Below are 27304 nucleotides of genomic sequence, written 5' to 3'. Positions count from 1 at the left end.
CAGAGATAATAATTCACTAAGTTAGAAGGAGTTCTGACAGGTATGACTCACGGCCAGCTCGATATTGGGCCTAGAGGGTCACACACATATGGTAGGCATTGCGATGAGTAGAGGTTCGGATATGAGATATCCGACGGAGCCCTTGTCTTATTGGATGCAGATCCAATACCCACTAGGGAAAGGACCCATTAGGGTTTTGACACGGGATCTCTATAAATAGGAGGGATTCACAGCCTCATAGGCTAGAGTCTTTGCTTGCCCTTCCTATTCTCCTCTCCCTCTCCACCTCAGAGTAGGCCTGGAGTTTTGAGGAGCGTCGTCGCAACCCTGCTGTGTGGATCACCGCTAGAGAGGAGGACGCTTGACCTCCTTCACCCTCTCCTAAGGATCTGCAAGGAAACAGGGATATACGATCTCCCTAGGTAACACAATCTCTATACGCAGTTTTGTGTTTTTGCGGATTTTTGCGCACCAATCTTCGCACGACGACGAACATCTTTTTGGGAATCGGGGATTTTTGTTTTCTTGTTCTTCCGCTGCGCATATGATGTCGCCCCCCATGATTTCCCAACAATATGGTATCAGAGCGGGACAAGCACTCATAGAAACACTTGACATGCAAACGTGGGGGACCTAGCGGGGCTGCGTTGAGGGCAGTCAGCAACGCGCGACCGTTTGAGGGAAAACGGGCATAGAGATGTAGGGAAAAGAGTCGCTCAGAGGAGCGAGCATCTAACATTGGCATTCAGAGGAATGGCCAACCCTTCGCGCAAGAGGCACCACGAGAACAGGCAAGCTTGGAAGAATGTGGAGCGCACAAAGGTTGGGATGGCTGAGTTTGAGCTTCGGCTCAACGTTGACAACTTTACTTGATGGTGCTCAAGGCAAGCGAGGCGCTTGGCAAAAGGATGAGACCATGCAAAGTGGAATGAGTTGCTCAGCGACCGAAAGAGTTGTGCAAAGCTCACAGAGGTGAGGGGAATTGCTAACTCGAAGAATTCGGTACTCATGCATGGGCTTGTATGCGGACGATGGATTGTTCGTGGCCATCCCAAGGCGGTCGAGACTCGGCGCCATGGAGCATTGAAACTTTCTCTTCGGCATGCGAAGGATACGTCCGGAGGAGGCTGAAGTGTGCAACGAGTTCAGCATGTTGCTAGGCCTTGAGGGGTGCAGCGGTGGCTGTATTGACGTAGAGGCGCAATCTAGCAAGTGTGTTTGCAAGAGGCAGAACAATGCACAGTTTGTTCAGCAGATCGGAGTAGTCCAAGGGGATGGTGGTCTCCGAAATGAAGAGAGATGTTGCTCCAACGGGATAGTTATCCAGGAGGGATAAGTCTCGGCTCTCCAGAGGGAGAATCATGTGAGACGGACTTCACATGTTGAGTAGGAGTACCTCACAAACAACAACTCCACGAAGCTCGATGGACTGAGCAAGCGGCGAGGAGTCGTCGCATGATCTCGCTTGAGAGAATACATTGGTGGATGCATTGCGAGATCAAGTGGGGGAGCGACCTAAAGCAACTTAAATGAAGGCACACTTGGAGTCGATGTGGAGATCGGACTCAAGGGAGGGCTGACCCGTGGAATGGTGGGCGCGAGAGCCACCATCGACTCAATGCAAAAACGAGGAGCGGAGCAACTTGGGTGTAACTTGGCGAAGTACTCAAGCCGCTTGAAGGGAGCCAGCATAGAAGTTGGAACATGGAGCAGAGGCACGGTGCTTTCCTTAGACAGAGGTCAAGGACATGAACTCTTGCAGAGGCAAGAGTAAGATCATGTTGTTCCATGGGTCCTTCATTCTGACGGAGCAGACTCATCTTGCATGGTGCCAAAGACGAAGGGAGCTTCGGGGCACATGCACCTTATCTCGGAGAAGCATTTGATGGAGGAACTAAGGCGACTCAATTTGCGGAGGTGAAGTTGGGTTCAGAAGGCCTTAGCACGGGGCAAGAGGACGCAGAGGCGGGTACTCTTGAAGAATATGCCACAGTGTTGCCATTCAAGTTGCCATGAAGGAAGCGGTGCGCAGCGAAGATTGTGCTGGTAGGGGCAGAGGCCCAGGATCCAGACAATGGTGCACAAACTATAGTGAAGTCGGTGGACTTCGGAAGCTACTAGGCGACGGACTGTCCTAGAGCGGTGCTTCATCTAGGTGTGACCCAAGAGTGGGTGGATGAAGGTCGATTGCCAAAGGAGCGAACAAAATCGAAGGTGGAGGAGACCCTGCGATGTATTGGCAGAGGCCACACATGGAGGGTACACAATTCGAGTTTATTCCACAAGGATCAGAATGCAATGGAGATGTCACCAGGAGGCGACATGGTGCAGTGGATCGTGGTGGAACAGTTCGTGGCAATGCGATACACACAACCTTGTCCCGTGAGGGATGAGATCATATGGAGGTATGATCGGGAGCTACTGGGAGCTCCGCTTTGGTGAACAACACGACGGCAAGAAGGGCTATAGATTCAAGGAGTGAAGGCCATGGTACCGCAGAGGCGGGTCTTCCGGGCGTGCACCGAATTTTGCATCGGATGAAAACCTTGGTCATCAGCATATGGGGGCTGTGTTCCACTAAGGGAAAAGTTCGAAGGCAAGTACCAGTGAGTTCCATGGGAGGGACTTGATCATGCAGAGGTATGATCGAAGCAGCTGGAGAGTTGGACTGCTCCAGAGCTCATATTCGCTTAAGGGAGCCCGACAAGTCAGAGGACAAGGTCGAGTAAGCGAACGTTGCTACCAAGGAAGCTAAGGAGAATAGAATCGGTGCAAACCCTACAATGTGATGGCAGAGGCCATGCATGAGAGTTACAGTCTGTCTTTCCATCGACCAAACAGACTGCTTGGAGAACACAGAGGTGTTGAAGCAGGAGGTCGAAAGGGGCGAGGAAGCGACGACGAGTCCAGAGGGACTTAGCTACCCAAAATCAAGCATCAGTTAGAATGGAGGTGGACTCAGAGGAGTGCCACGGAGACATATCTACTGATCGTGAAGAAAAGGGATTCAGAGGCGAGGCGACGGATAGTAGCGCCATGGTACCGCAGAGGCGGGACTTCCGTGAAAGTCATTGATCCCTTGCTCTCACGGAGGGAGAGCGCTTGGTCGTGAAAGGGGCCGAGGAGGTGGAGCATGCAGAGGCAATCTCCAAGTACCGAGACAAGGCTGAAGGGCAGAGGCCAAGAAACTTCGTAAGACCGGTGTCAACAAGTTTCTCATCAAGATAGCCGTAAGTGAAGGACTTCGGGTCATGCAAGAGTGCACGACCAAGGAACGAAGCAGGCAGTACGTGGTGCTGTACCTTTGCTACTCAGTGGAGTAGGCGGCAGGGTTGATGGAGAAGACGGTACAATCCCAGAGGCGACCTCATCTATCAGAGAATTACTCCAAGTTGGGGTGAAAACTTCCTGCATTCCAGAAGTTCAATGGCATTGAGAAGGTGAATCATAGTAGCTAACTCAACGCAAGGAGTGCAAACACTTCAAGTGCTTCAGAAGTGTGAGCAAAGAGCAGGCGAAGGCCAGTAACCAGCTCGATGCATGAAGTACAACCTCGAGGAGGCGGGCGAAGTCAAGTAACCTTTGCCTTCTCAACTCTTAAGAGAATGGGCGAAACCGAGTACCCCAATTCTCTTATCTATCCAGCAGAGGAGCTCTGCACAAGTTCAAAGACCCTTCGAAGAGAATGGAAGATAATAGTTGTCAAATCCTCACTAACGGTGATCAGTGCTACTGAGAGTAGATTGTCCGCTTCATTTCCCAACGAAATGCCAATCGAAAGCGGAAGTGATGCGAACCTACTTGGATGTGACAACTAACTGAAAGAAGAGTCAATGAGCAGATGTTGTGGAGGAAGGACCCAAAACTTCAGAAGTTTGCGAGGCGATGCTCGTTAAAGCTCCAACAAGCATCCACCCAGTTCAAGCAGCATGTGGAATTTTTGAGAGACTGGCGCAGTAAGGATGGTCTTTTCCTTCATTTTGGTGGATCCGCAGGAATCAATGAGGATCAACACAACTCAGCCAACCCCACACCAGAGTCAGAGTCATTGGCGAGTTGAAGCAGCATGGCGGATCAAAGGTTCGACTACTCAGAAACAGCAGCGGAGAGCAGTTGGGAGCCAGGAGGCGCATTGCAGCTAGAGCAGAAGATTGAAGACTCAGCAAAGGCGAAGAGTTGTAGTGTTCACAAAGGCTTCGACGAGGACGTCGAAGGGATAAGTGGGGGAGAATGTCACGGACAAACTTCTAAACAAGGTGTTTGATGTAATGCTTATATCTGTCCGTGTCTGTTGGCATGTTCATGTCTTGTATAGCATGTAAAGGGGCGGCCGAAGGCTTAATAGTCCCATTTTAGTTGGGTTGGTGGCCTCTTTAGGCTTGTAAATAAAGGTTGTGTCATGTGGACACGTGCGAGAGCTTTTCGGTCTGTAATGGACCATTTTACCCTTTGTTGTGCCACTGTTCAAAGCTTGTATAGTCTGTTTGTAATTTGCTTTGTCTATGAAGTGTTTTTCGGACATGTTTGCTTGTGGATCCCGTTTGAGGCGTTCTCTTTAACCCGTTCTCTCTTTTGTTGGTCCTAAGGGACAATGGGAGGCTTCGGGGAGGCTGACCTTTGCGGACGGACGCGCAAGGGTGCCGCACGACTTAGGCAAAACCAGCTAAGTCCGTGTCAACACGGTGTGGAATCGTGCAGGACGGTTCGCGTCGTGCTGTGCGGAATGGTTCATGTTGCACGGAACGCATGGATCGACCACCCTAGGGATTGACAGTCATTAATGAATCTCATATGATTGACCCTCGATAAAAAATATAAAAATCGATCCCCTAATCAATGCTAAAGGGGTACGAAAGCACACTCGAATTCATCACAATTTCATCATACTAACTTAAGCTTCGGAGGGATTGAATTGAGATTTCCCTTCTCGACCTCAGATCGACTCGACAGATATCGACAGATTTCGCGTATTTGGATCGGACTAAGCCATGTCGATGACACGTCAGCAGCATAAAGTTGTACAAACAGAGCGATCAGGCTGGGGTTCATCTACCCATGCCGAGGGCGACGTTTTTTTTTGTGTCGGGATGACTGGGACTTTGAAAGTTTCTGGAGGAGGATGTATTCATCTGAGCAAATGGTTGTGATTTTGTTTCTTTTACTTCTTTCTTTTCAGACTGTAGCAGCTGTTTCCTTTGGTGATCATGGAAACGGATATGCATCGACGTGAAAGGTTTTAGCACTGACTCACTGACTGATGACAGAAGGGAATCCAAGGTGATATGGGGATCATCTTGCTGACACTTTGGTGTCCCGATCGATACGTGGCCGACACCTTGGATCCAAGTGGCCATCTTACGTGGTTTATATACATACATAATTCAGTTGTCTTGTAATCAACACATGGTGATACAACATGTCACGTGGACCAAATCTCGATCATTAAGTCGAAACTATTATGGATTCGATGCATCACGATATTTTGATCACAATTAAGTCCAAAAATAATATATAATTTTTTTTAATTATCGTTCATCTATTGCATGAGAAATAGTCCTATGAGTCACTATAAAAAATGACACATTCTTTAAGAATTCCTTTCAATTCAACTAATTTAAACATCTAATGGACACTTATCGAAAATGATCCTGACATAATTTTACATGTTTGACACCTTCAGATGAATCATATCTCAACTACGATTGAACTGAGACTAATATGGAAAAGGTTTTCGATTGACTTTGAATTAGCATGGATGAACTGAGCTAACACAAGCTCATATAAATCACACCGGGTTTGAAATAGGGTTCCATTTTTTGGTGGACGTAGCTGCACTAAAAAATGATGGTGAGAGAACAGATCATTCGTTCTCGGCAGCTCCATCCATTACACCTAAAGGCTGCATGCATGCATGCACGGAGTTCGTAGTGATCTACGCTAAACCAAAGCGCTCGAAGTCGACCAGTCGCCGTCGCACATCGCTTATAAGTGGAGTGAATTCAGTACCATATCTTTAATGGTCCGAAGCATTGGCATTCCACCCCTCATGCCGTCGAAGTGGATTCTTCGGACAAGCCAGAACATCGCTCTGCGGTGGGTCACAAGCCTCCCTTTGAATCCTGTTCCTGCGGTGTCTATCTCCTCTACCCACTCCATGTCAATGTCATATGCTTCGTATTAAGCTGATGGAACCATGTCGATCGGCCGAGGACCAAGTACGATTGTTCTCTTCTTTAACCTAAACCACACTCAGAGACCATGTCATCGTCTAAGAGCAGTGCTGGTGAAGATGGAGGGGATGGGGAGGTCATGTTCGACAAATTTCCACATGGAGACGACAACCAGGTCGTACACCGTACCCTCCACAGCTGGTCTGCTCCGTTTCGTCGTGTTGCGAATTGAAGCCACTGCGGAGGTGATTTGTGTGGCTGGCAGCGAAGAGTACCAAGGTGATGGAATTGACGACACTTCACATCTCTCTCTCTCTCTCTCATCGTCTTTTGAAGAGCACAGAGGGTTGATGAGGCACCAAATGGAGGCCACGAAATAGTCGCAGTACAGGGTTGCAAAGAAAAAGAGTGCACGGCTAGGCGGACAGAGAGGACAGCATGATTTATTGCATCGACGCCGCGCTCCTCTCTGTTCTTCTTCTTCTTCTTCCTGTAATCCATTCAAGTAACGTAGCTCAAGTCTCAGCGGCCTGAGCGAAGGACCTTGTTGACCATTCCTCCATGGAAATTAAGTGTTTCTTCGACTTTACTCTGTCCCAAAAATCTGCTAAATTCAAGTCGATTTCGAGTCTCTTGTGATTATTAACAATGAAAATTGTATGATCGTACAGTACCATCCGTCCCATATAAGTGTGCTATTACCTTTTGCCCCTACGACGAAGACAGGGGGCAAGCCGAGGTGGAAACGCAGAGAAAGGGTAAGGCACCCTTTAAACGGAAGGCTGGTACACGTCCCAGTGTGGTATTATTATTGTACCAAAAGACAAGGAGAGCAATGCTCGAGCGGACCCCATGCACTTCCCCCCCTGTGTCCTCCGGCTGTCAACACGGTTGTCATGCCCCACCTCTCGATCTCTCCTTCCTCCATCCACTAATGCTGCCTACCCACCTCTCTCTCTCTCTCTCTCGCTCTCTCTCTCTCTCTCTCTCTCTCTCTCTCTCTCTCTCTCTCTATATATATATATATATATATATAGCATTTGGATCATAAAGACGTCCATGTAATATATATAACATGAAGTTGTTGTGCATCCATTTTGAGTAGTTCCCTCTTCTGCTCTTCCTCCTTCGTTCTCCAGGTATCAATCACTCTCGGAGTCCAGTCTACTAGCATCTAGCACAGAGAAGATAGTTGGAGTTTTGGGATTTCGAAGCTGTTTGAATGCAATGACCGACCATGTGAAATGGACTTCTGTTGAGTCCAAAATTAGCACGAACGCCGCACCGATATCCTCCTCCTCGTCGAGGAGCCCGTCCATGGCGTCGTCAAGCGGAGCGGGGACTGCAGTGGAGCACAAGCGGGCGCGGGACATCCGGAAGCACCCGGTGTACCGCGGGGTGCGGATGCGGGCTTGGGGGAAGTGGGTATCCGAGATCCGGGAGCCCCGCAAGAAGTCGCGGATATGGTTGGGGACCTTCGCCACGCCCGAGATGGCCGCCCGCGCCCACGACGCCGCTGTCCTCAGCGTCAAGGGCGCTCCCGCCGCTGCTAACGTGCTCAACTTCCCCGAGCTCGCCGGCTCGCTGCCCCGCCCGGCCTCCCTCTCCCCGCGCGACGTGCGCGAGGCTGCCGCTCGGGCTGCGGCCATGGACATGCCGAGGGCAGCCGCGGCCGCTTTGGTGGTGGAGGAGGATGAGCTTGAGGAAATAGTGGAACTCCCGCGGCTGGGACAGGACTTGTTTGGCTCTGCTCATCTGGCAGGCGAATTCGTCTTCCATGACTCGTGGGACTTGTGGGTGTACACGCCGCCAAGGACGGAGGGAGAAGAGGACCACTAGTTCTTGCCTGAATGCAGCATCTCCACTGCCTCGGGAGCTCTCTCTTTTGGGGCATCAAGTAAATGTCCTTCATGTCTTCTTCTTCACGTCCTTCTCCTTCCAAGCACTGCACAGCTCACCAGAAAAGAGAGAAGGAACTCAGTGTTGCTGTTGGCCCGAAATCGCTGCAAGAGCATCTCATGCTTGTCACCTAAAAGACTCTCATCGAGTCGTAACTCATGGTGCAGTTCAAGAGGAACCAACTCGAGGGAGCAGACGGCGGCAATCATTCTACGACTGTCATTCTGTTCAAGTTTGGAAGATCCAACAATTATTGCAGATGCATTCCACTAGTTGGACATGTAAAAATTGTATTCCCCTCTACTTTTATCTCTCGCTTCATTGTAGTCATTCCCGTTGGGACTTCCATAACTGCTGGTCTTCCTTGTGAGACAGGGAGAGTTCACTGCAGTTCTTCATCTCATCTTACAATGTCTTTTTCCAGCCGGCCTTTTACAGTCACGATGGCGACATCCGCTGCTGTCGTCTTCCTCGTAAAAGCTCGTGTGATCTTTTTTTGCCTGTTTAAAGAAGGCAACTGTATATGCTTCTCACCGAGCATTTTTGGTCGTATTCGCTTGGTTCAATGATATTGTTCAACGTACGACGACAACCTTTATCTCTACTTGTTCACCGTGTGTTTCTTCATCCGAAGAACAGTGTTGGAATTGCCAATGAACATATATATTATCTTGATGTAAACAGATTATGTTGTTGATGATCCTGTGATCCCAAGGATTTCTATATCGTCTGACTTGATCTGACTTGACCGGGTTCCAACTTGTGAACCGAGGAGTTGGATCGTACCCGAAACAACACCTTCGTTCGGATCCAATAATGATTTCAAACAGTGCATTCAATTCTACGTTGTCGAATTGGTGGCAACCCACCAACTCCACCCAATTTTGCTCGCTCATAATGATCCACTAAACTTCATACATCAGCCTCGTGATCCTTCTTCCTCCACATGATGGCTGCCAAATGAAGCATGATTGATCAGTGATCCTGCAATCTACAAGTAGAAAACTTGTTCTCGAGTTCGGAGAAAACAGAGGATAGTGTGTTCTCCCGTTTCACTCATCTTCTGATGGTGGAAGTGGAAAGAATGGAAGAACACCAGTAAGCTAGTCTTACTGTCGTCAATGGGCGGCGCACAACTCGTGTGATCAGCGACTTCACTGATAGTCCATTTCCTGTTCCTTAGAGAAGAGGAGTCCTTTCTTGGATCTCGATGCCAAGTTTTACCTCTGTCAACGTCAACAATACTCACGTTTAAGCTGCAATGTTTTCTTTCGAAGGTAAATAATTGGACTGCATATATATCGACAATCTTCTCAACTTGAGATGGACCAAATGATTCTTGCATTGAACACTTAGATTCTCCTGGTCGGGGTGGGTCTAAATGGTTACGCACAGATCCTAGACGTGTTGGTTGGGATCTTACCTTCTCCATTTGGGAAGATGCTCCGCTGTGGAGAATGTGTCTGCCACCCCATGGCATACCTTTTTGTTCTTGTGCAAGCTACTGCTCCGCTACCGCAATCCGATTGGTTCTCCAGTTATAGAGTAATGTGAGTTGCCTCTTCTTCATCCGGCTAGTGGAGAATTTGCCAGGCCTTGCCATGTGGAACGAGAGCACAAAATGACATCAAGAGCAAGTGGAGCGACGCTCCATTCTTGCCCTTTGCTGTGAAAGCTTTTGAGCCACACCAACCATGCTCGTTCTGCTGTCAAAGGTGGTTTCAAGGCGATCTCCAATTGGAGAGGTAAGTCAGCACAAACATATGATTCTGACAGAAGTTTCAGCTTGCATATATATGGAATTGGTGAAAACTTGCAGCTGAGTTGCTTTCCTGCAGCAGAGTAGCATAGAGCTATAGCCTTACATGTCCACTCAACGCAACAGGTAATTAACTCGCGATGTTTGTCAGTAACCAAACCATTTGAGAATGCTACAGATTCTTCCGGATGAATTGTTAGTGTTAAGCTTCCTCAGAGGCTGTCGTTTGCGTGAACGCACCACCATTGTTTAAACAGAGTGGGATCCATCCAGCTGCTGGGCATCTTGTACCTTGCGACATACTGTGGTTACATCTTGGATGCTTATATGAAGCGTAAACAGATCTACTGTAGCACATTGCAGAGTTGGGAACATATTCCAGTGCTTAGAGCACTACCAACAAATATGTGTTTCCTGCTTCCTTTTGTTCTTCCCTCCCCTGTTCTCTTCATGAATAGAATACTTCAACGAGGCATCAAAAACTGAGTGATGCTCAACCAACCAATGGGTTTCTTTGTTGTCTTACGAATCAATTAAACTATTGGAAATTATTTGTAGCAGATGCAAAGCAGCATCATTGCAGAGGGTGGAAAAAGCAGCAACAAAGAAATCTTCTTCTTCCCGCACCTTTCCCCACTTTGCAAGGCAAGGAATCCGACACAGATTCCTCCCATCTCTCATTGACGGTTGCCGTTATTTCGGTGCATGTTGTTGGATTACAGAAGAATATTTACTTCATTTTATTATGGAGGCGCTAAGTTTTTAGTCATGCGAAGTTCTGATATGATACGCCCAAGCTCTGTTTTGTGCAAGTCTGTGCTGCCTGGCAAGATTCCTCCATTTGATGACAGAAAGAGATTTACGATTCCTCCCAAGCTCTGTTTTGTGCAAGTGTATGCTGCCTGGTAAGATTCCTCCATTTGATGACGTTGACACAGTACGATCCTTCAAAATGTTTCTCAAAACCCAAGGTATAGAATCTTTGTCCTGAAAAGTCGTAGAGAATCAGCGGGTGCCAATACATTGTGATGACCACACCATTTGTGGAGGCTTATGTTGGTCGGAAAGGGACTCTTATGTATCACTTCACTGGTGGGGAGCATCGACCGTCGCTTGTTTCCATTCAATTAGATTTGTCGTCTCGTCCTTTAGCCCTCGAGAATTCATCCATGGAGATTCCTACCCCCCATGACGCCAAGAACTCTATCTATAAATAACTGAGTTCCCAAGCCCCCTTGTGAGGCAACAAATCAGATATTCCTTGTACTTGCCTCCTACATCACCTTCCCGCACAGCCATGACTTCCACCTTGTTCCTTTCTTCACTTCAATCCACCGCATCCCCTCGAAACTGCAGGTTCCATATGCCGTCCTCGTCGTCGTCGTCGTCTGGGTCTGGTCGGCCCAGTTTTGATTCGTTTGATACGATATGTCGTCGACGACGACGAGCTTGGGAGTCTGCCAAGGCCAGCGTCGGGGTCGAACCACGACCCACGGTCTCCGTCGGACCGGCCGAGACCGGGCCCGTCGACTGCGGCGGGAAGCTCGCCGCCTGGACTAGCATCCGGCAAGAGCGGTGGGAAGGGAAGCTGGTCGTGGAGGGAGACGTCCCTCGCTGGCTGGTATAGCACTAGCATGCATGATCACTCTTGGAATTAATTTGCGTGATAAGCATCCATGCACTTTTAACTTCTTACAAAGAAGATTTCCCTAATAAGAAGATGTAAATATAAGTTATATGTGTTGATAATTATATGTCACCGTATACTGGTATTAATCGGTAAAACTACGGCCTCCAGAACGGTACATACCTGAGGAACGGCCCGGGCTTATGGCACATCGATGAGTACAACTTCCGCCACCTGTTCGATGGCTACGCCACCCTCGTCCGTGTCTACTTCGAGCAGGGCCGCGTCATGGCCTCGCACCGCCAGGTCGAGTCCGAGGCGTACAAGGCCGCCATGAAGAACCGGCGGCTCTGCTACCGCGAATTCTCTGAGGCCCCCAAGCCGGCCAACTTCCTCGCGTACGTGGGCGAGGTCGCCAGCCTCTTCTCCGGCGCGTCGCTCACCGACAACTCCAACACCGGCGTCGTGAGGCTCGGCGACGGCCGTGTTCTCTGCCTCACGGAGACCATCAAGGGCTCCATCCAGATCGACCCCGACACGCTCGAGACCATAGGAAAGTTCGTGTACGAAGACAACCTGGGCGGGCTGATACACTCGGCGCATCCGATCGTGACGGAGTCCGAGTTTTTGACGCTGTTGCCGGACCTCGTGAGACCGGGGTACTTGGTGGTGACGATGAAGCCCGGCAGCAACGAGCGGAGGGTGATGGGGAGGGTGAAATGCCGCGGGGGCGCGGCGCCCGGGTGGGTGCACTCGTTCGCGGTGACGGACCGGTACGTGGTGGTGCCGGAGATGCCGCTGAGGTACTGCGTCCACAACCTGCTGAGGGCTGAGCCAACCCCGCTGTACAAGTTCGAGTGGCATCCCGAGTCCGGGAGCTACATGCACGTCATGTCCAGAGCCACCGGAAAGATAGTAAGTGCTGCCTGATCTCCACGGTTTCTTCAGCACTTCACTTCTCCCTTCTCTTATTCTAAAGATGCGATTGCAACGCTCAGGTGGCAAGCGTTGAAGTCCCTCCGTTCGTGACCTTCCATTTCATCAATGCATACGAGGAGGTAGACGAGGACGGAAGGATCACCGGAATCATTGCCGATTGCTGCGAGCATAACGCCGATACCAGCATCCTGGATTTGCTTCGCCTCCAAAATCTGAGATCATTTACCGGTCTTGATGCATTGCCGGATGCCAGGTAATATTCCTGATCTCATCATCCCATTCTTTTATTTTGATGAACAAGGCATATTCCTTCCTTGTACTACTTACATGCAACTCCCACATAAAATAATATTGATGATAATAATAATCATAATGTACAGCCACACACAATGTTGTACTACTTAGCACACTTGATGAAGTCATCGGTGAGCTCATGAAGTACCTTAAACAATGGTTGATGTTGTTTGTATTGATCAGGGTAGGCAGGTTTAGGATTCCTTTGGACGGGCGTCCGAGGGGGGAGCTGCATGCAGCACTGGACCCAGAGGAGCACGGCAGAGGAATGGACATGTGCAGCATCAACCCGGCCTACCTGGGCAAGAAGTACAGATACGCCTACGCCTGCGGGGCCAAACGCCCCTGCAACTTCCCCAACACCCTCACCAAGGTTCATATTCATCATGCTTTGCGGTGGAGCTGCTTGCGTGCATAGTTTTCCGTGGCTAATGGCGAGGCTTTTCTTTTTCTTTCTCCAAATTATTATGACAGATCGATTTGGTGGAGAAGAAGGCGAAGAACTGGTACGAGACCGGTGCAGTGCCTTCAGAGCCATTCTTCGTGGCGAGGCCAGGGGCCATCGAGGAGGATGACGGTAAGCTCCAAGTTCCTTTCTCTGCTGCCCCACCAGTCACTGTGTTTTTCGAGTAGATGAAATCCAAGCTCACAGCTTTCGGATCTTTCCAGGCGTGGTGATCTCCATAGTGAGCGACAAAAACGGAGAAGGGTACGCACTGGTTTTGGACGGGGTCACCTTTGAGGAGATCGCACGAGCCAAGTTCCCCTACGGACTTCCCTATGGGCTGCACGGGTGCTGGGTTCCAAACAAGTAGCACAACTCGTGTTCTTAAGCTGCAGTAATGGCGAGCAGCATCGTGTAAATCCTAGAGATCATACCATTCCCCATCTCTCTTTTATGTAAAGTGGTCTGATTGGCTGGAGTCTCCGTGTAGTTCCTATATCGTTGAAATATAGGGTAGAATATGGTATTGTTATACTATAGCGAAAATAATCCAAGATGTAAAATGTTCGATGGTAATGCTCATCGGTTCAGCAGTGGGCCATACTAAAGTTTGACACGTAGCTTCAGCCAGTAGTGGGCCCCGGCCCAGCCCCACATAAGAAAGAACGACTGCCCTTATCACGATCCTTCGCGCTTCTTCCACCTCTGGAAGCCACACCGAATCCCGCCTCCGAAACCCTAGTCTCCTCCGCCGCCGCCGGCGTAGCCGACTGCGACAAGGAGGTCCCGGTCCTCCGCTATACACTGCGACCAGATTCTCCCTTTTTCTCAACCCACCTTCGTCACCCTCCTCTGCACCCGTAACCGTCGAGCTTCCTTCGCGGTCTTGCCCCCGATTCTCTGTCTCTCTCTCATGTTTCTGATCTTGTCTTATTTCATAGGGCTTCGACTGGAGAAGAAAGCAACACGTCGACGATAAATCCCAGGGTCTGGTTCTGGAGCTTGGCTGCTGGTTAATAGTTCGGAAGGAAGGGATGATGACCATCGGTATGGTTTACCGTTCGCTATCTTCCTCAGGCCTTTTCGATCAAAATTAAAACTTTGGATGGTTTAATTCTTTCAGGTTTCATTATTCAAATATCTTATCACTCTTAGAATATTTTTGTACAACCAAAATCGAACCCACAAGCATTAAACATATGATAAATATAATCTAATCAGTGGAAATCCAAAGCTCCTTGGTTCATGTTAGTTTGGGATAATAATTGATTGTATTTTGGATTGTTTATGTAACACTTCGATTAAAAATAGGTAAAATTAAGATTGACTTACAAGGGTGTGATGAGTGTACTACTATTAACTTAATCATAAGTATTTTGGCCCATGGGATGGGTTAAACAAAGTTGATAGATTAATTAGCCCATCAAGCTCGAGTTATGACATTTGATCTCAGAGTTGACTTAGTATTTGGGCATGGTGCGGGGGTTTGAATAGGAAAGGACTACGGAGTCAGACGATTCGTCGCAGTGTGGAGCCACTGCTAGGCTATCCCTATGGGGAAAATTGTAACACCCCGATCAGTCCGGAAGTGGACAAGACTAAGATTGACTTAGAAGGATTCGATGAGTGTACTATTATCAATTTCGGCTTAAGTATTTGATCAGTGGTTTAGGTCAAACGAAGTTGATAATTTATCTAGCCCATCAGGCCTGAGTCGTGATAGTTTATACTAGTGATGCAGGCTTTGTATGACATTATATAATTGAACTGGTTACTAGAAAGCATTAGAGGTTCAGGTTTTTTGGTATATTTTAATTGCAACATACATGACTTGTTTTCTATATGCATGATCTTTGGTGCTGTGATCTTGAATCTTAAGCCTTCTCCTTCTAGGATAAACATCCATTAGTAGGATCCAGACACAATGTTGCCAAATGGGTTCTATTTGAGAACCAATGCTCCCAAAAAAAGAACCTCCTTTTTTATTGGATTGTTGGGTCATAAGGGTCTATTTTCATCTTTGGTTGATATCTTAAATCTGTAACAATAGTAGGACACTATTATCATCATGTTATGATCAAGAAAGCATTAGTGGCACTGTTGGTAAAACGCTAGATGCAGACCTTTTTTTGACAAATAACCTACCTGTTGCATGTTTTTTTATTTTGAGTTTGCTATAAAGGCAATTATATTAGTTTAAGAGTTTAGACCATGGACGAAGATAGTTTACGTGCTCAACTATGCAGTTGAAAGTCTGCCAGTCTTAAAACTCGCTTAGTGTGAAATAATTGTGGAACCTATCTGTCCTTTAGTTACAAACCATCAGTTATATGACACTTTTTCTCTTGTAATATGCAGTAAAAGCCAGCACAAGCTAACTTGCTTTTAAAGAATCTAAAACCAATAGCCATTTGGTTATTGGTTTTAAATATGGGATAAAAAATGTCAGCGTTTCTTGATTTGCAGGTTATGTGTCGCAAGATGGAAAATCCTGTCTGCTTCCAGGGATACCCAGAAGAGCTATTCTGTCATCGTATTCATGTCATAGAAGCCAGCAGCTGTTCGTCGGTAGCAAACCCATCCCTTCCTTTAGTTCAACGAGGACATCTGTGACTTGCAATGCTAGTTATAACAATTATAAGAGAAATCCTGATTTCTCTAGACAACCGAAGGGGTCTTCAAGGGGCAAGAAGAAGCAATCCCAAGAGTCTGAGCAGTCTGACAACACTGAAGTAATGGATTTTATGTCCTCCAAAAATGGGTCATTGCTTTCTCCAAGTGCTAATACTAGATATCAGGCTACTGCAACTTCAGGACAAAGAGAGAGAGAAATAGTTGAGCTGTTCCGGAAAGTTCAAGCACAATTACGAGAGCGGGCTGCAATCAAGGAAGAGAAGAAGATTGAAGCTGCACAACAGGGTCAAAGCAAGAAGGGAACTGTCGCTTCGGTTCTCAAATTATTAAGGAGGCATTCAGGGGATCAGAAGAAGACAACTAGTCCAGGAGAGGAATTTTCTGTTGACCAAGTAGAAAGAAGCAACACATTTGAGGATGAGCAGAATATAAATCCCTTTGGCCCTAGTGATAGCAAGTCAGAGGAGTCTGATGTACGAGGCCCTCTTCCTTCTGCTAGGCCTGCCTCAAATTTTAGTAGAAAATCTCCTGTTCCTAGAATGGAGTTGCAACCTGTACTTTCAGCAGAGGAGGATATCAACTCTGCTCCTTCCGAGTCACGAGGGAGAAGGAAGAAGACTGGCGATTATGAGTCTGTGCAATCAGCACCTGTGGAGTCTGTTGTGTTGGATGGTCCAGATGAGTTATCATCAGATGATCAGTTGGATCCTTCTGGTTCTGATGAAACTATAGAATCATCTTCTACCGAAGCTTCTCCTGATTTGGGTTCCTTGAAACTTTCAGAATTGAGGGATCTTGCAAGGTATCGAGGGGTCAAAGGGTATTCCAAACTCAAGAAAGGAGAACTGGCTGAATTATTGAGTGCTTGATGGTTCACATGAACGGTAAAAGAAAAAAAGTATGATTGTATATATGTAGCTCATCTTTTCCATGTTTTGTTTTTGACAATTAAATATTGTTTATTGTTGTTTTGGGAGTTCGTTTTCTCCATTGTCTTACTGTCTGATGCATTTGTTTGAACTTTTTTGCATGACCAGAATAGTCTTGTTATGAATGGATTACATCCTAATTATTTGCATACATAATATCTCAAGATATTCCCATGTTTCAGCATGCATATAGGTGGAGGTATCGGATTGCATGTCTTGGTTTCACCAGTCTGGCTAAATTCATTCTTTCTTTCTGAGGTTCTCTGTCACGATGAAATCTTTCCCACTGGAGACTCACTTCAGCTGGTGTCTGCATTTCCATGGCAGTGGTTGACACCAAAAACCAGGACTGTTTCCTGGATTGTTATTGCTCTTGAACTCCCTGTACTGTGTCATTCTATTATGTATATATACATGCAGACATATATGTTCAACTCGAATCAACAGAGACAAATACAAAAACCACGATATACTTCAATTGATCATAGCAGGCTGTTTGAGAAGTTCCAGCTTGATTGGATTATCTACAAGCAAGTCCGACTAACTGAATCAGACTTGATAGTTCAAATCTTAATCATGTCTTCTTCCCTGCTTCCAATCTGTGTAGTTTCTCCGAAAACATGGAAGGGCAAAATGTCATGACTTACGCTCCTACGTTGTTGGAGTCATAGCTATCTGCAGAGTCTCCTCCACCTCCACCTCCACCGCCCTGAAAATGTGCACTCGGAGCTCGATTGGTCCGATGAGCTCCAATACACAGTAGTCTCCTTCCTCCAGTTTGTTGGTGCGTGCAAAGACGGACCATCCTCTAGATATTTGGCACCTCAAGCTTGGAATGTAGGTCACAATCCAGGACTTACCACACGGGTCGCGGAGCACCAGATTTGATCTTTTCGGTGGGAGATGCTCCCGCGAGAACCACTTAGGAATCCTCTGCAATCAGTTCTGAATCAAAGATGGATCGAAAAGAAAAGATTGACATGGTAAAACACAAGCCTAAGCCCTGCGTTATGTAACTCTATGTTCTTCAATAACGAGCAAGACAAACAACACAAATAACTCTAGCTAAATATGCTCTTGTTTCAGGTGTAAGTAGGTAACGACACTAAGGGAACATAGGTTTCGAATACATTTGGCCATCATGCTGCTCTTTGTTGATGATAGTGTTTAGTCTACTTCTGTGGCCCATGAGAACAGAGATAATGTCATGTAGAATAGATCTCAACAGACAAGTATCAACACACCTAGATGGTTAACTCACCATGTATGGTCTGTAAACTTGCGATGGTGCCATGCGCATAACGATGTAAGGAAATGCAGAGGTGAAGGAATTGGCAGCTTCCTCTGCTCTCAACCTTTCTTTTTCAGTCAGAGGCCTTCTCGTCGAGATACGACCACCTTTGCTGCGTTTCGTTGTGTTGCGAAGAATATTGATCAGAAGCTCAGACTCTTCTCTTTTAACCTTGACATCACAGGCAGGAGCAGGATATGGCAGGCCACTTTCTGCCTCTGATCAACACAAATTACAGCATTTCAATTTGCAAAGTGAAAGTAACATAATTGGAGAGCTCATTAATCTTGACATGCAGTGCCGCATGCTATGAATCGATAGAACAAGAATGCAAGACTTGCACTTACGTTGAAAGGGTTGAATCTGTAATAAATTAGGTAGCTGGACATCATCTTTCAGAAGCTCCAAGCTCATGCCATGTTCGATAGCTTCGCTCTTGATGATGCAGCCGACTTCAGGTGAATGCTTCGGTGGCCTACCGCGCTTCCTTTTCCCTTCACATTGACGGGGCTTTCTCCGTGGTCTGACCGCAAAAGCATCTTCTCTCTCGCACGCACTCGTGTCGAAGATTAAGACGGTGAAGCGCATGTCTCCGTCATACTGGAAAACGAGGAATTCGTATTCTCTAAGGGAGTGGTCCTTCACGAACTTGGGCCATCCGGTCGTCAGGAATGTGTCCTTCATGTCTTTGCCTAGTTCCACATGCCATTTGCTTCCACTGGGGCCCTGCAGGATGGCTTTCTTGGATCCTACGCTAGAAATATGTTTCAAGAACTTTGGTGGAATCCTCTGCAGTTTTGAAAGCAATGACAAATGGATTATACACTGCAAGATCGCTACGTTGACTATTCGTCAAACCTTCCACGACACAATGGTAGAGAAGCAACCATAGAGCAGACCGGTGCTAGTCCTCATACTTTAATTCGATTGGTGTCTTCATCAGCTTCGTTTTCGGCTTAGCTTACGTCAAGAACATTCATCGGTATGTTGATGATTTAGTTATGTAAGCATGCATGCATCTAATGGAACAAAACGGCGAAAGCATCGCATAATCTTTCTGCGACTTGCTTCCAATTAGTCAGTCAGGGCAGTCAGTCTGAAGCACAAATTGCTTCAAGAGAGCTTCACACGAGCAACTGAAGCTGAGGAAATGCCTCTCAGCTTCTGTGTGCAGCAACGAATCTGAGTCGACGATGGCAAGCCAACTCGCTGTATCAAGCAACGCTTGAAAAATATGTAGTAGTTACAGTGATAGATCCAGAAGCGTTCATTACAGAAGACGTTGCTTCTTTACCTTGTAACTTAAGTGGAATCTCATCCCAGTTGGCCAGTTAGTAAGGTCTAGACGAAGATGAAGAAGAAGAAGAAGAAGAAGAAGAAGAAGAAGAAGAGAAGGAAAGGTTGAGAGAGGGCTTGCCAGTCGCTGTGCGAAGTCACCCAGAAGGACTTTGAAGAAGTGGGGCTTCCTCGTCGGCAAGCACTTCTTCTTCGCCTTTTGGCTCTTTGGCGGCATTCTCAGCTCGCTACCGCCGACTGAAGAAGCCTCCGGGAGGAGCGGAGAGACGGCCTGTGTGGACCTCTAAGGAGGACTTGTGGGGAGAGCAGAGGGGCGGAGAAACCAGGGTGGGAAAAAGAGACATGGGAGCACGGCTTTTGAGGTCCCGTGGGGTCATTCCGCAACGCCAGAACCCTGTTCCCAATGGCGGACTCTCTGCTCCCAGACAAAGACCGAGAGAGACTCCTGTTCACCGCCGCTGTATTCGATCGATCAAGAAGCCATACACGGGTCACAGAATCCAATTGCCGTCTACCAAATTGGGGTAGACGCTGTAGATTGCAGTGTTACGCTTGCGCAGCTCTCAACGTATCAAGCGGTGATGCAATATACTTTTGTTTTATTATATTTGAAGACCAATTTACTTCTCTTCCTATATCATCCTTTTATATATTTGCCATCATCATCTTTAGCCATCCAAAACAACATAGCACACTTTTCAGCACATAATCTGATTATTTCGTCAAACAGATTGACTTCTGATGCCTTTCATGCCGAGATAAAAACTAACCTCCTCGCTTTCTGCCTCAACATATATAGTTCTCGCACCTCGGCTCGCCACCTGTCCCGTCCTTATCTAACAAGTACTCGCACAAATTAACCCGCCACGCACCCGCAAAGCATGGCGCACCTGTGGGCCCACAGCGTGGTCCCGGAATAAAACAAAAAAAGCGGGTAGGTGACGGTCACGTAACAGAAGTGTTCTCGAATCGACTTGGCGCTACAATTATTCGCACCGAAAGCGATCGGAGCCCTGCCGCAGTCTGCCACTCGTGACGTGTCGCTCGGGGGCGGGAGCGATGCTGCGATAAGGTGGCGCGTCATTCAATTGCTTCATCGATTGGGGGAGGGCTTCATCTGGCTGCGTGTCGTCATGCGATTGGCTGCTCTACACCTTTTATTCCCATCTTACCCTCCCCCAAATTTTCTCGCCTCCCCCACCCCCCCCCCCCCCCCCCTTCCCTTCGGCGATGGAATCCGATCCCCCGGGGATCCAACCTCGCCGCGCGCGGGACGAGGACCCCGCCACCGCCGCATCATCCTCCGCTGAGATCCAGGCTCCGACGGGCCTCGTGGCGCAGCCGGCGGAGGCGAGGGGCAGGTGCTTGTGGCGGAAGGGAGGGGCAGCGGCGGTGTCGTGGGGGGCCGCTTCGACGGTGGGGCGGCGCAAGGAGATGGAGGACGCCGTCGCGGTGGCGCCGGCGTTCATGGCCCTCACGTGCGAGCGGGTCGGCGGGTGCGCGGCGCCGCCGGGATCAGGCGAGGTCTCGCACGTGCGGTTCTTCGGTGTATACGACGGCCACGGGGGCGCGCAGGTACGTTGACCTCCGTCTCTGTACATCCAGAGTACCCAGCGGAGTCTGTGCGTGCAGAAACGTGGACCATCCGGATTGGATCTCTCCATGAATCTGATCGCCTTTTTCTGAAGCCGTCTGATCGAGCTACGCTCATTGGACGGTCGGATTCGTGACTCTAGGAATCAATCATATTTGGTTATCTGATTTTTACGCGTCACATTCTTGCATTACTTACTACCTTCATGTGTCCACTTTGATGCACCACATTGCTGTAAATTGTTTGGATGGCGGACAGTTTCTTATCTTTAGGTGAATATGTATCTGTTAGATTTTGTACATTAAGATTGTGTTAGCTACCTTGAAAGAATCACAATTTTTTTGATTATTCAGACTCCCTTTGGACAAATGTTCCAATGTGTCCTTTCAGTTGATTCTCATTTGCTACCATGTTTAATCAGAGGGTACATTTTATTCAAAGAATGTATGTTCTTAACTTTGCAAACTGTTATTGTCATGAGACGTGAGGCATCTTTCTAAATTAAAACAAGTCGACAATGTTGGCTGCAGATTTCATGTTTGTCTGCTGATGAGGGTTGCTGTATAGGTATGCAAATGTGATAATTTTGTTATTCTTAATGCAAACATAACCATGCAGAGTCCTACTCTGGAGCCATTCTGCCACATACTACTTGAGCCTGCTGCTACCACTGTGTTGGAAGCATTGTCCCATTCATCGAAAAACATCTGCTGCCATTTTCCTAGTCTTTGCCATCTTAGCTGATGTTGTAGTCCTTGGGAATGCAGTGTTCCGAATGATAAGGACAGAATCTCTTCTTATAGGCTCATTAATAATATAAAAACAGAAACTTGGATGGTAAACCCATTTCCATAATGTTATAAGCATTGTTGTGCAGAACATAAGTCATTGTCTTCCTATAATCTTTACCATCTTCATGGAGGTTGGGGTCATCAGGATGGTTGTGTCATTGTTTGGTAGCTTATAAAAATAGTGGAAGGTGACCTGCGAATAAAGTAAGATTGGAACTTCAATTTGAAAGGGTCACTGTAAAAAATGCCACCTTTATTGAAAGAAGTTACTTCAGCATTCAACACTTGACTACTTTGTTTGTTATTAACAAATTATGCTTTCACTGGGGATCAACTCTATTTGGCTGCCTTTGATGTAGTTTGCTGTGCTTCAAATATTTTTTTATGTACTTATATCAAAATCTTGTCATTTTCATGATTTGATATACTTATAACAAAAACAGGTGTAAAGGCATGGTTTTTCTATTTATTTTCCTATTAGTTGATCATTACAGCATGAGCAGATACAAAGTTTCTCTATATATAGAGCTCTTTTTCTGTGTTCCATTTGATCTGAAAAAAAATATTTGTTAGGTATATGATTAAGTTTGGCATTCAAGTTGTAGATCATGGATAGTGATATCTGAACAATAAAAACACATCTTTTCAACTGACTTCCTTGAAAGAAAAAAGACGTTGTTGCTCTACTTCATATTCCTTTTTATATTCAGGTGGCTGATTACTGTGCAAAAAGAGTTCATGAGGTGGTGGCAGAGGAGTGGGATAGGATACAGAATCCAGAGTGCTGGAAAAGGAGGTGGGAGACAGCATTCCATGATGGCTTCAAGAGGGTTGATAATGAGGTCATTGATGAAGCTGTAGCCCCAGATATAATTGGGTCAACTGCTGTTGTTGTAGTAATATCAGGTTGTCAAATCATCTCCTCTAATTGTGGTGACTCAAGGGCACTTCTCTGTCGTGGGAATCAAAGAATCCAGTTAACCATTGATCATAAGGTCTTACTATTATCCTTCTACTCTTCTATACAAATCTTCTTTGTTTGAGTTAATAGAATTAAATTTTTTGTTTAGTAGGAAGCAATTTCTTAGTGTTGTTTAAAGGTGTTCCTATACTACAGCAACTCATTGTTATATTCTTTGCCGAATGCTCACTGAAAATTACAGGTTACAAATTTTTCTGGTTTACCACTTGTTGTACTGAAGGTAGAATAACTGCACATGTTCCCCTCTATAGAACAATCTTTTCAAATTAACAGATTCTTGACTTGCAAGCTAAATTGAATTGCGACAACAAAAATGGTTCTTGATTGTTTTTATGCCTCTTCAACTTGTTACCATAACTAAGCAGATTGAAAGTACTTAAATATTAACGATTTGTTTTTCAGAATTTAAAAGTGTGAGCTTGATTCAGTTTGAACTGCCAATATATTCTCTCGATTTGCAATAAGCTATTGTAAGGCATGACATCCATGGCTGTCGAACTCAACAGATGACTGCTATATGAACAACTTTGTGATTTCTGAAAAATCTCTATGAAGCAGAAGGCATTAAGTGCTACCTAGTATGTCAACTTTTCTTTTGTTGTTATTGATGTATCATGGGGATTTACAACCACATCCTTTGTTCCTTGATGCATTGTTAGTGATCAGTTCCTGTTAATCCCTTCACCATAACACGATAGATGCTGGCCCAAATAAGAACTGATGACTAACAATGCATCAAGGAACAAAGGATGTGGTTGTAAATCCCCATGATACATCAGTCCTTTGTTATGTTTTCCTTGTTGGGAGGGGGTTGGATGGGTGGTTAAAGCCTGTAATTAGATGTAGCGATGTAGCAATTGTATTCGACCATGAAATTGCAATCGGAAGTACTGTCCCTTGCCAAATTGCTCCTGCAATCCAGATAACCATCCGGTACTATGTCTAGCTGAACTTAAAATTAAAAATCATGGCTTGTTGTGGAGATATATCTTTTGTGGACTTCCATTCTACCAGTTGTCATATAGCAGGGCTCTGGAAATGTTCATAATTGCTTTTTTTTGTTGTTATAATTCATTATATGATTCTATATTTTTGCAAGGATAATTTTTTTCATATTACTTCCAGTTTTACATCTACTTCTAATAGTGGTTCTTTACAGCCTGACAGAGAGGATGAACTCATGCGCATTGAGAGCCTAGGTGGAAGAGTCATAAACTGGCAAGGGTGTAGAATTTCTGGTGTTCTTGCAGTGTCCCGGTCTATAGGTTTTTTTTCTTATCCTGATCCATTGCTTATATGTTTTGTTACTAAATCAATTTCGATCTGCTTTATACTAAATTTTTACAGGTTTTTTTCTTTATCAGGAAATATTGCATATGTTCCTTGTTGCATCTTTTTAAGTTCAGGAGATAAATATCAAACTCAATTGAAGTAGTTAATGCCTGCTTAGTCTCTGTCATACTTATTTTGGGTTAGGAAATACTTAAAAGCTAGACATTGCGAACACTTATGCTAGTGAATGTAGTACTCAACTTGTGAAGTTTCCGCTTATGGAAGTTCCTAATGTGATCATAATTATGACATTTGAATCGGCAACTGCCTAACCAAGCCTTGAGTCACTGGGTCTGTTGTTGGGCTAATGGGTCAATCAATTGAACCATGTGTAAAATATATAAATTATAAAAACATAAAAATGCTAACAAATTTAGGAAATGTTATGGCTCGATTCCAAGGTTCTCAAAGCCTTTTTGCTTCATTTATTGTTAGCACTCAAAACAGAGAAAATGCTCTCATTGTTACAACTAGGACAAAGAAGAGTTTTGGTGTATCTTAAATCAGTCTGGTCTTGATTGGACTGGTCAATTTGTTTCACAGAGAACTGGCTAGTTGGATTTATTTTTTTGACATTTCCAATCTTATAGCCAAAACTGGACTGTCCTTTCCAGTCCAGTAATAATAACTATGGTTATGATGTGGGGCTGTGGAAATAGATTTCTTGAACTATGTTCTTTCTTTATAAATCTACCATCAATTACTTTTGCCATATAACTTGAGTCGGAAATATTACTTCATTACCAAATAATTTCTAAGATGCTAATTTTCAGGTGATCGATATATGAGACCTTGGGTTATTCCTGTACCCGAGATCAGTTTTATGTCTCGAAGCGAGGATGATGACTGCTTGATTTTGGCTAGCGATGGATTATGGGATGTTATGTCCATTGAAGAGGTTGGGGACATGGCTTGTCGTCATTTTAGGTGGCAGCGGCGGAATGGACTAGTAGATGGAGTGTCACCTGCACAGGCTGTTGCTGATCATCTTACCGAGCTGGCTTACCAGAAAAACAGTTCCGACAACATATCTGTTGTGGTAGTGGACTTGAAGTCCAGGAGCAGGCGTAGGCCTAGACAGTGAGAAGGTAGAAGGGTTTTGGTATACTGCAACGCTTGTGCCTTCAATGCTGTCTTTTATGCATTCAAGAGAGATATACCAAGTGTCAACCAAGGCTGGTACTAGTATCCACTGATGCATTGTTGAACGGGAAGGTCAAACATGGCTTCTGCTGTGATCTACCCTAATGTCCAACACAAAAGAAACTAGAGAAGTGGTTGAAGATTACATCCATGGCTTGTTTCCTGCTGTAGTTGGGCGGCACGAAGCTGCAGAATCCAGTCTGAGGTTGGCACAAACGGAAATATATAGATTCGACAACCTTTTCTTCTAACAATGGAGGTAACCTTTGAAGAAAGGCAGAAAGTATGAGATTGGCTTCTTTCTTCAGCGATACCAACTTCTACGTTGTTCTCCAACACCCTTGCTAGCTTCTACGCAGGTACTGCATGGATTCAGGATATGACATGAACCTCTGATTGGCCGTTGCAGTTTCGGATGTGAGGAAACTCCATTTTATTCCTCAAGCTTGACTCAAAAGTGTACATATATCGTTGTCCAGAATCAGGGTCTGCTATAGTCGACAATATTATTATTATTTTTAGATTATACTGCAATAATTTGCTATCCAGCATCAAGTTTCCTGAAGTTTGAAGCAGCCGAGTTTGATGCAAGGATTTTAAGTGTTGCGCCTCGGCAAAGCATCATGCTGCAGCCAATCTGGCCGGTACTGGTTACTTGGCCAGAAGTATATGGGAAGTGCAATTGATTGATGAGATCATGGTGTTAGATTTGGAGAGCTTCAGTGCGTATGGTATGCTCTACAGTGATGGCCTGAGCTATGTGTGCGTGTCATGGAAAAGCTCCAGAAGGTATGGGTCCTAAGCTATCTATACAAGTTGTAGCCTTTTAGTGAGATCTGAAGTGGCTATGATGAAATACTGTTGTTTGTTGTCTGAAGAATTTCACGTTAGGCAAGTCATGCGAATTATTTACTTGGTGAATGCCTTTTACCTGAGAGATTAACTTGTGGTGTCACCAGATCTGATGCTACAACTTGATCACTTTGTCAGCTAGATTGAGAACAGCCCTAGCTGAATTGGTAGTAGTTAGTGTCATATTGGTGGTCGATTCAAGTCACGGATTCAAGTCGAAAGTGAATAGTCTATCAGGATAATTCTCTCAAGATTCTTGAATTGGAAGTGTTTCTTGCAAAACTAGTGAGTGTACTCGACTAGAATTTCTGATCTTGAACCATACCTAAGATGGTTTTTTATTTATGGAATAGAAGATAATATTTTGGAGAAAATCATTCTCTTTAGCTCATGTTGATGTGGCAAGTTTTGTTGACTGGCCTTGTGCGTTGATAGATCCAAAATATTGATCATATCATTTACTTTTTAGTGTGCATTTAGAAGATCTGTTTGTGCCAGAGTTCAATGTACATCTCATGAACTTGACAATTATATCTTGTATTAGAAATCGATTAAAGAGTCTTGGGATCTTTTGCTTGAAGTGGAGGTGTCCGAGGTTGGAAATGCCTCGATTTGAAGGATCAGCTTTGGCCAAGAAGGTTGTGTCGAGCATGTTGCATGCTTTTTTTTTGGGAGCAATGGCTTAGTTGGGGCTAATGGGTCTGTTGGTTATGAAGGTCATGTCGAGTGTGTCATATGTTTTATTTGATTAGAGTTCTCATATGATATTATATCTGATTATGGAACATGAGATGAGATGTAAGGAGATGCTTTGGTGATGAAGGTTAGATGTATCATACTGTGACAAACATGGGAATACACATTAGAGCATCAAAGTATACCCATTAACTTGAAGAAGGTCGGCCCTCTCAAAGATGTGATGGACTTGTGAGCAAAGTGATAAAAACAAACTAGAGAGTGATGGGCGATGATGGAGGCCATGGATGAAGTTGCCGATATGACACCGAACAAGGCTGAAGCCAGGGATGCGACATTGTCGGACAACAACACATGGGGCAGTGGTCGCTCGCTTGCTCGAGAGAAGATGGTGGTCGCTCACTCGATGCAAGCCGTGTTGCTCATGGGTGACATCGCTCGGAAGATGTTCGATGGTCTGCTCGAGAGAAGATGCAGCGGAAAAGGGTGGCGAGTTGCCATGGCAACGTCCATGTCACAACAGCGATGGTGCGAAGCCTGGCATCAATGACAATCCAGCCATGGCAACGTCCATGTCTCGACATCAACAACAATCCAGCCATGACAACGTCCATGTCGGTGAAGGTGGGAA

At 45.9% G+C, this 27304-nt stretch overlaps 5 protein-coding genes across 7 annotated transcripts; 4 read left to right on the top strand and 1 right to left on the bottom strand.

Moving 5' to 3' along the window:
• The first annotated feature begins 7245 nt into the window (after positions 1–7245).
• LOC135604989 (ethylene-responsive transcription factor TINY-like) lies at positions 7246–8403 on the top strand. The gene has a single exon (XM_065094651.1). It carries the CDS (start codon positions 7398–7400, stop codon positions 8007–8009), a length of 612 nt encoding a protein of 203 aa, XP_064950723.1. The 5' UTR covers positions 7246–7397; the 3' UTR covers positions 8010–8403.
• Positions 8404–11085: 2682 nt separating this feature from the next.
• Positions 11086–16757, top strand: LOC135605623 (carotenoid cleavage dioxygenase 8 homolog B, chloroplastic-like). 3 transcript variants are annotated; one of them, XM_065095930.1, is made up of 8 exons: positions 11086–11449; positions 11627–12370; positions 12454–12647; positions 12872–13061; positions 13163–13265; positions 13358–13916; positions 14075–14180; positions 15600–16757. In XM_065095930.1, the coding sequence occupies exons 1-6, from the start codon at positions 11126–11128 to the stop codon at positions 13501–13503; spliced, it is 1701 nt and encodes a 566-aa protein (XP_064952002.1). In that variant the 5' UTR covers positions 11086–11125; the 3' UTR covers positions 13504–13916; positions 14075–14180; positions 15600–16757. The 3 variants fall into 3 exon arrangements, with proteins under 3 accessions (XP_064952002.1, XP_064952001.1, XP_064952000.1); XM_065095929.1 differs by having other exon boundaries at positions 13358–13993; XM_065095928.1 differs by having other exon boundaries at positions 13358–14180.
• Positions 14171–16636, top strand: LOC135604823 (SAP-like protein BP-73). The gene is made up of 2 exons (XM_065094477.1): positions 14171–14180; positions 15600–16636. Exons 1-2 carry the CDS (start codon positions 14171–14173, stop codon positions 16634–16636), a joined length of 1047 nt encoding a protein of 348 aa, XP_064950549.1.
• Positions 16758–17144: 387 nt separating the features above from the next.
• Positions 17145–19765, bottom strand: LOC135605624 (B3 domain-containing protein Os01g0723500-like). The gene is made up of 4 exons (XM_065095931.1): positions 19405–19765; positions 18335–18776; positions 17958–18205; positions 17145–17629 (listed from the first exon to the last, which is right to left on the bottom strand). Exons 1-4 carry the CDS (start codon positions 19498–19500, stop codon positions 17348–17350), a joined length of 1068 nt encoding a protein of 355 aa, XP_064952003.1. The 5' UTR covers positions 19501–19765; the 3' UTR covers positions 17145–17347.
• Positions 19766–20493: 728 nt separating this feature from the next.
• On the top strand, positions 20494–26351 carry LOC135605625 (protein phosphatase 2C 53-like). Its single transcript, XM_065095932.1, has 4 exons — positions 20494–20858; positions 22379–22663; positions 23810–23915; positions 24756–26351. The coding sequence occupies exons 1-4, from the start codon at positions 20514–20516 to the stop codon at positions 25064–25066; spliced, it is 1047 nt and encodes a 348-aa protein (XP_064952004.1). The 5' UTR covers positions 20494–20513; the 3' UTR covers positions 25067–26351.
• The last annotated feature ends 953 nt before the right edge of the window (positions 26352–27304 follow it).

This window comes from Musa acuminata, chromosome BXJ2-2, assembly GCF_036884655.1.
Source record: "Musa acuminata AAA Group cultivar baxijiao chromosome BXJ2-2, Cavendish_Baxijiao_AAA, whole genome shotgun sequence".
NCBI lineage: Eukaryota > Viridiplantae > Streptophyta > Magnoliopsida > Zingiberales > Musaceae > Musa > Musa acuminata.
Note: the sequence above shows the minus strand (reverse complement) of the source record. Positions and strands in the feature narration are given on the sequence as shown.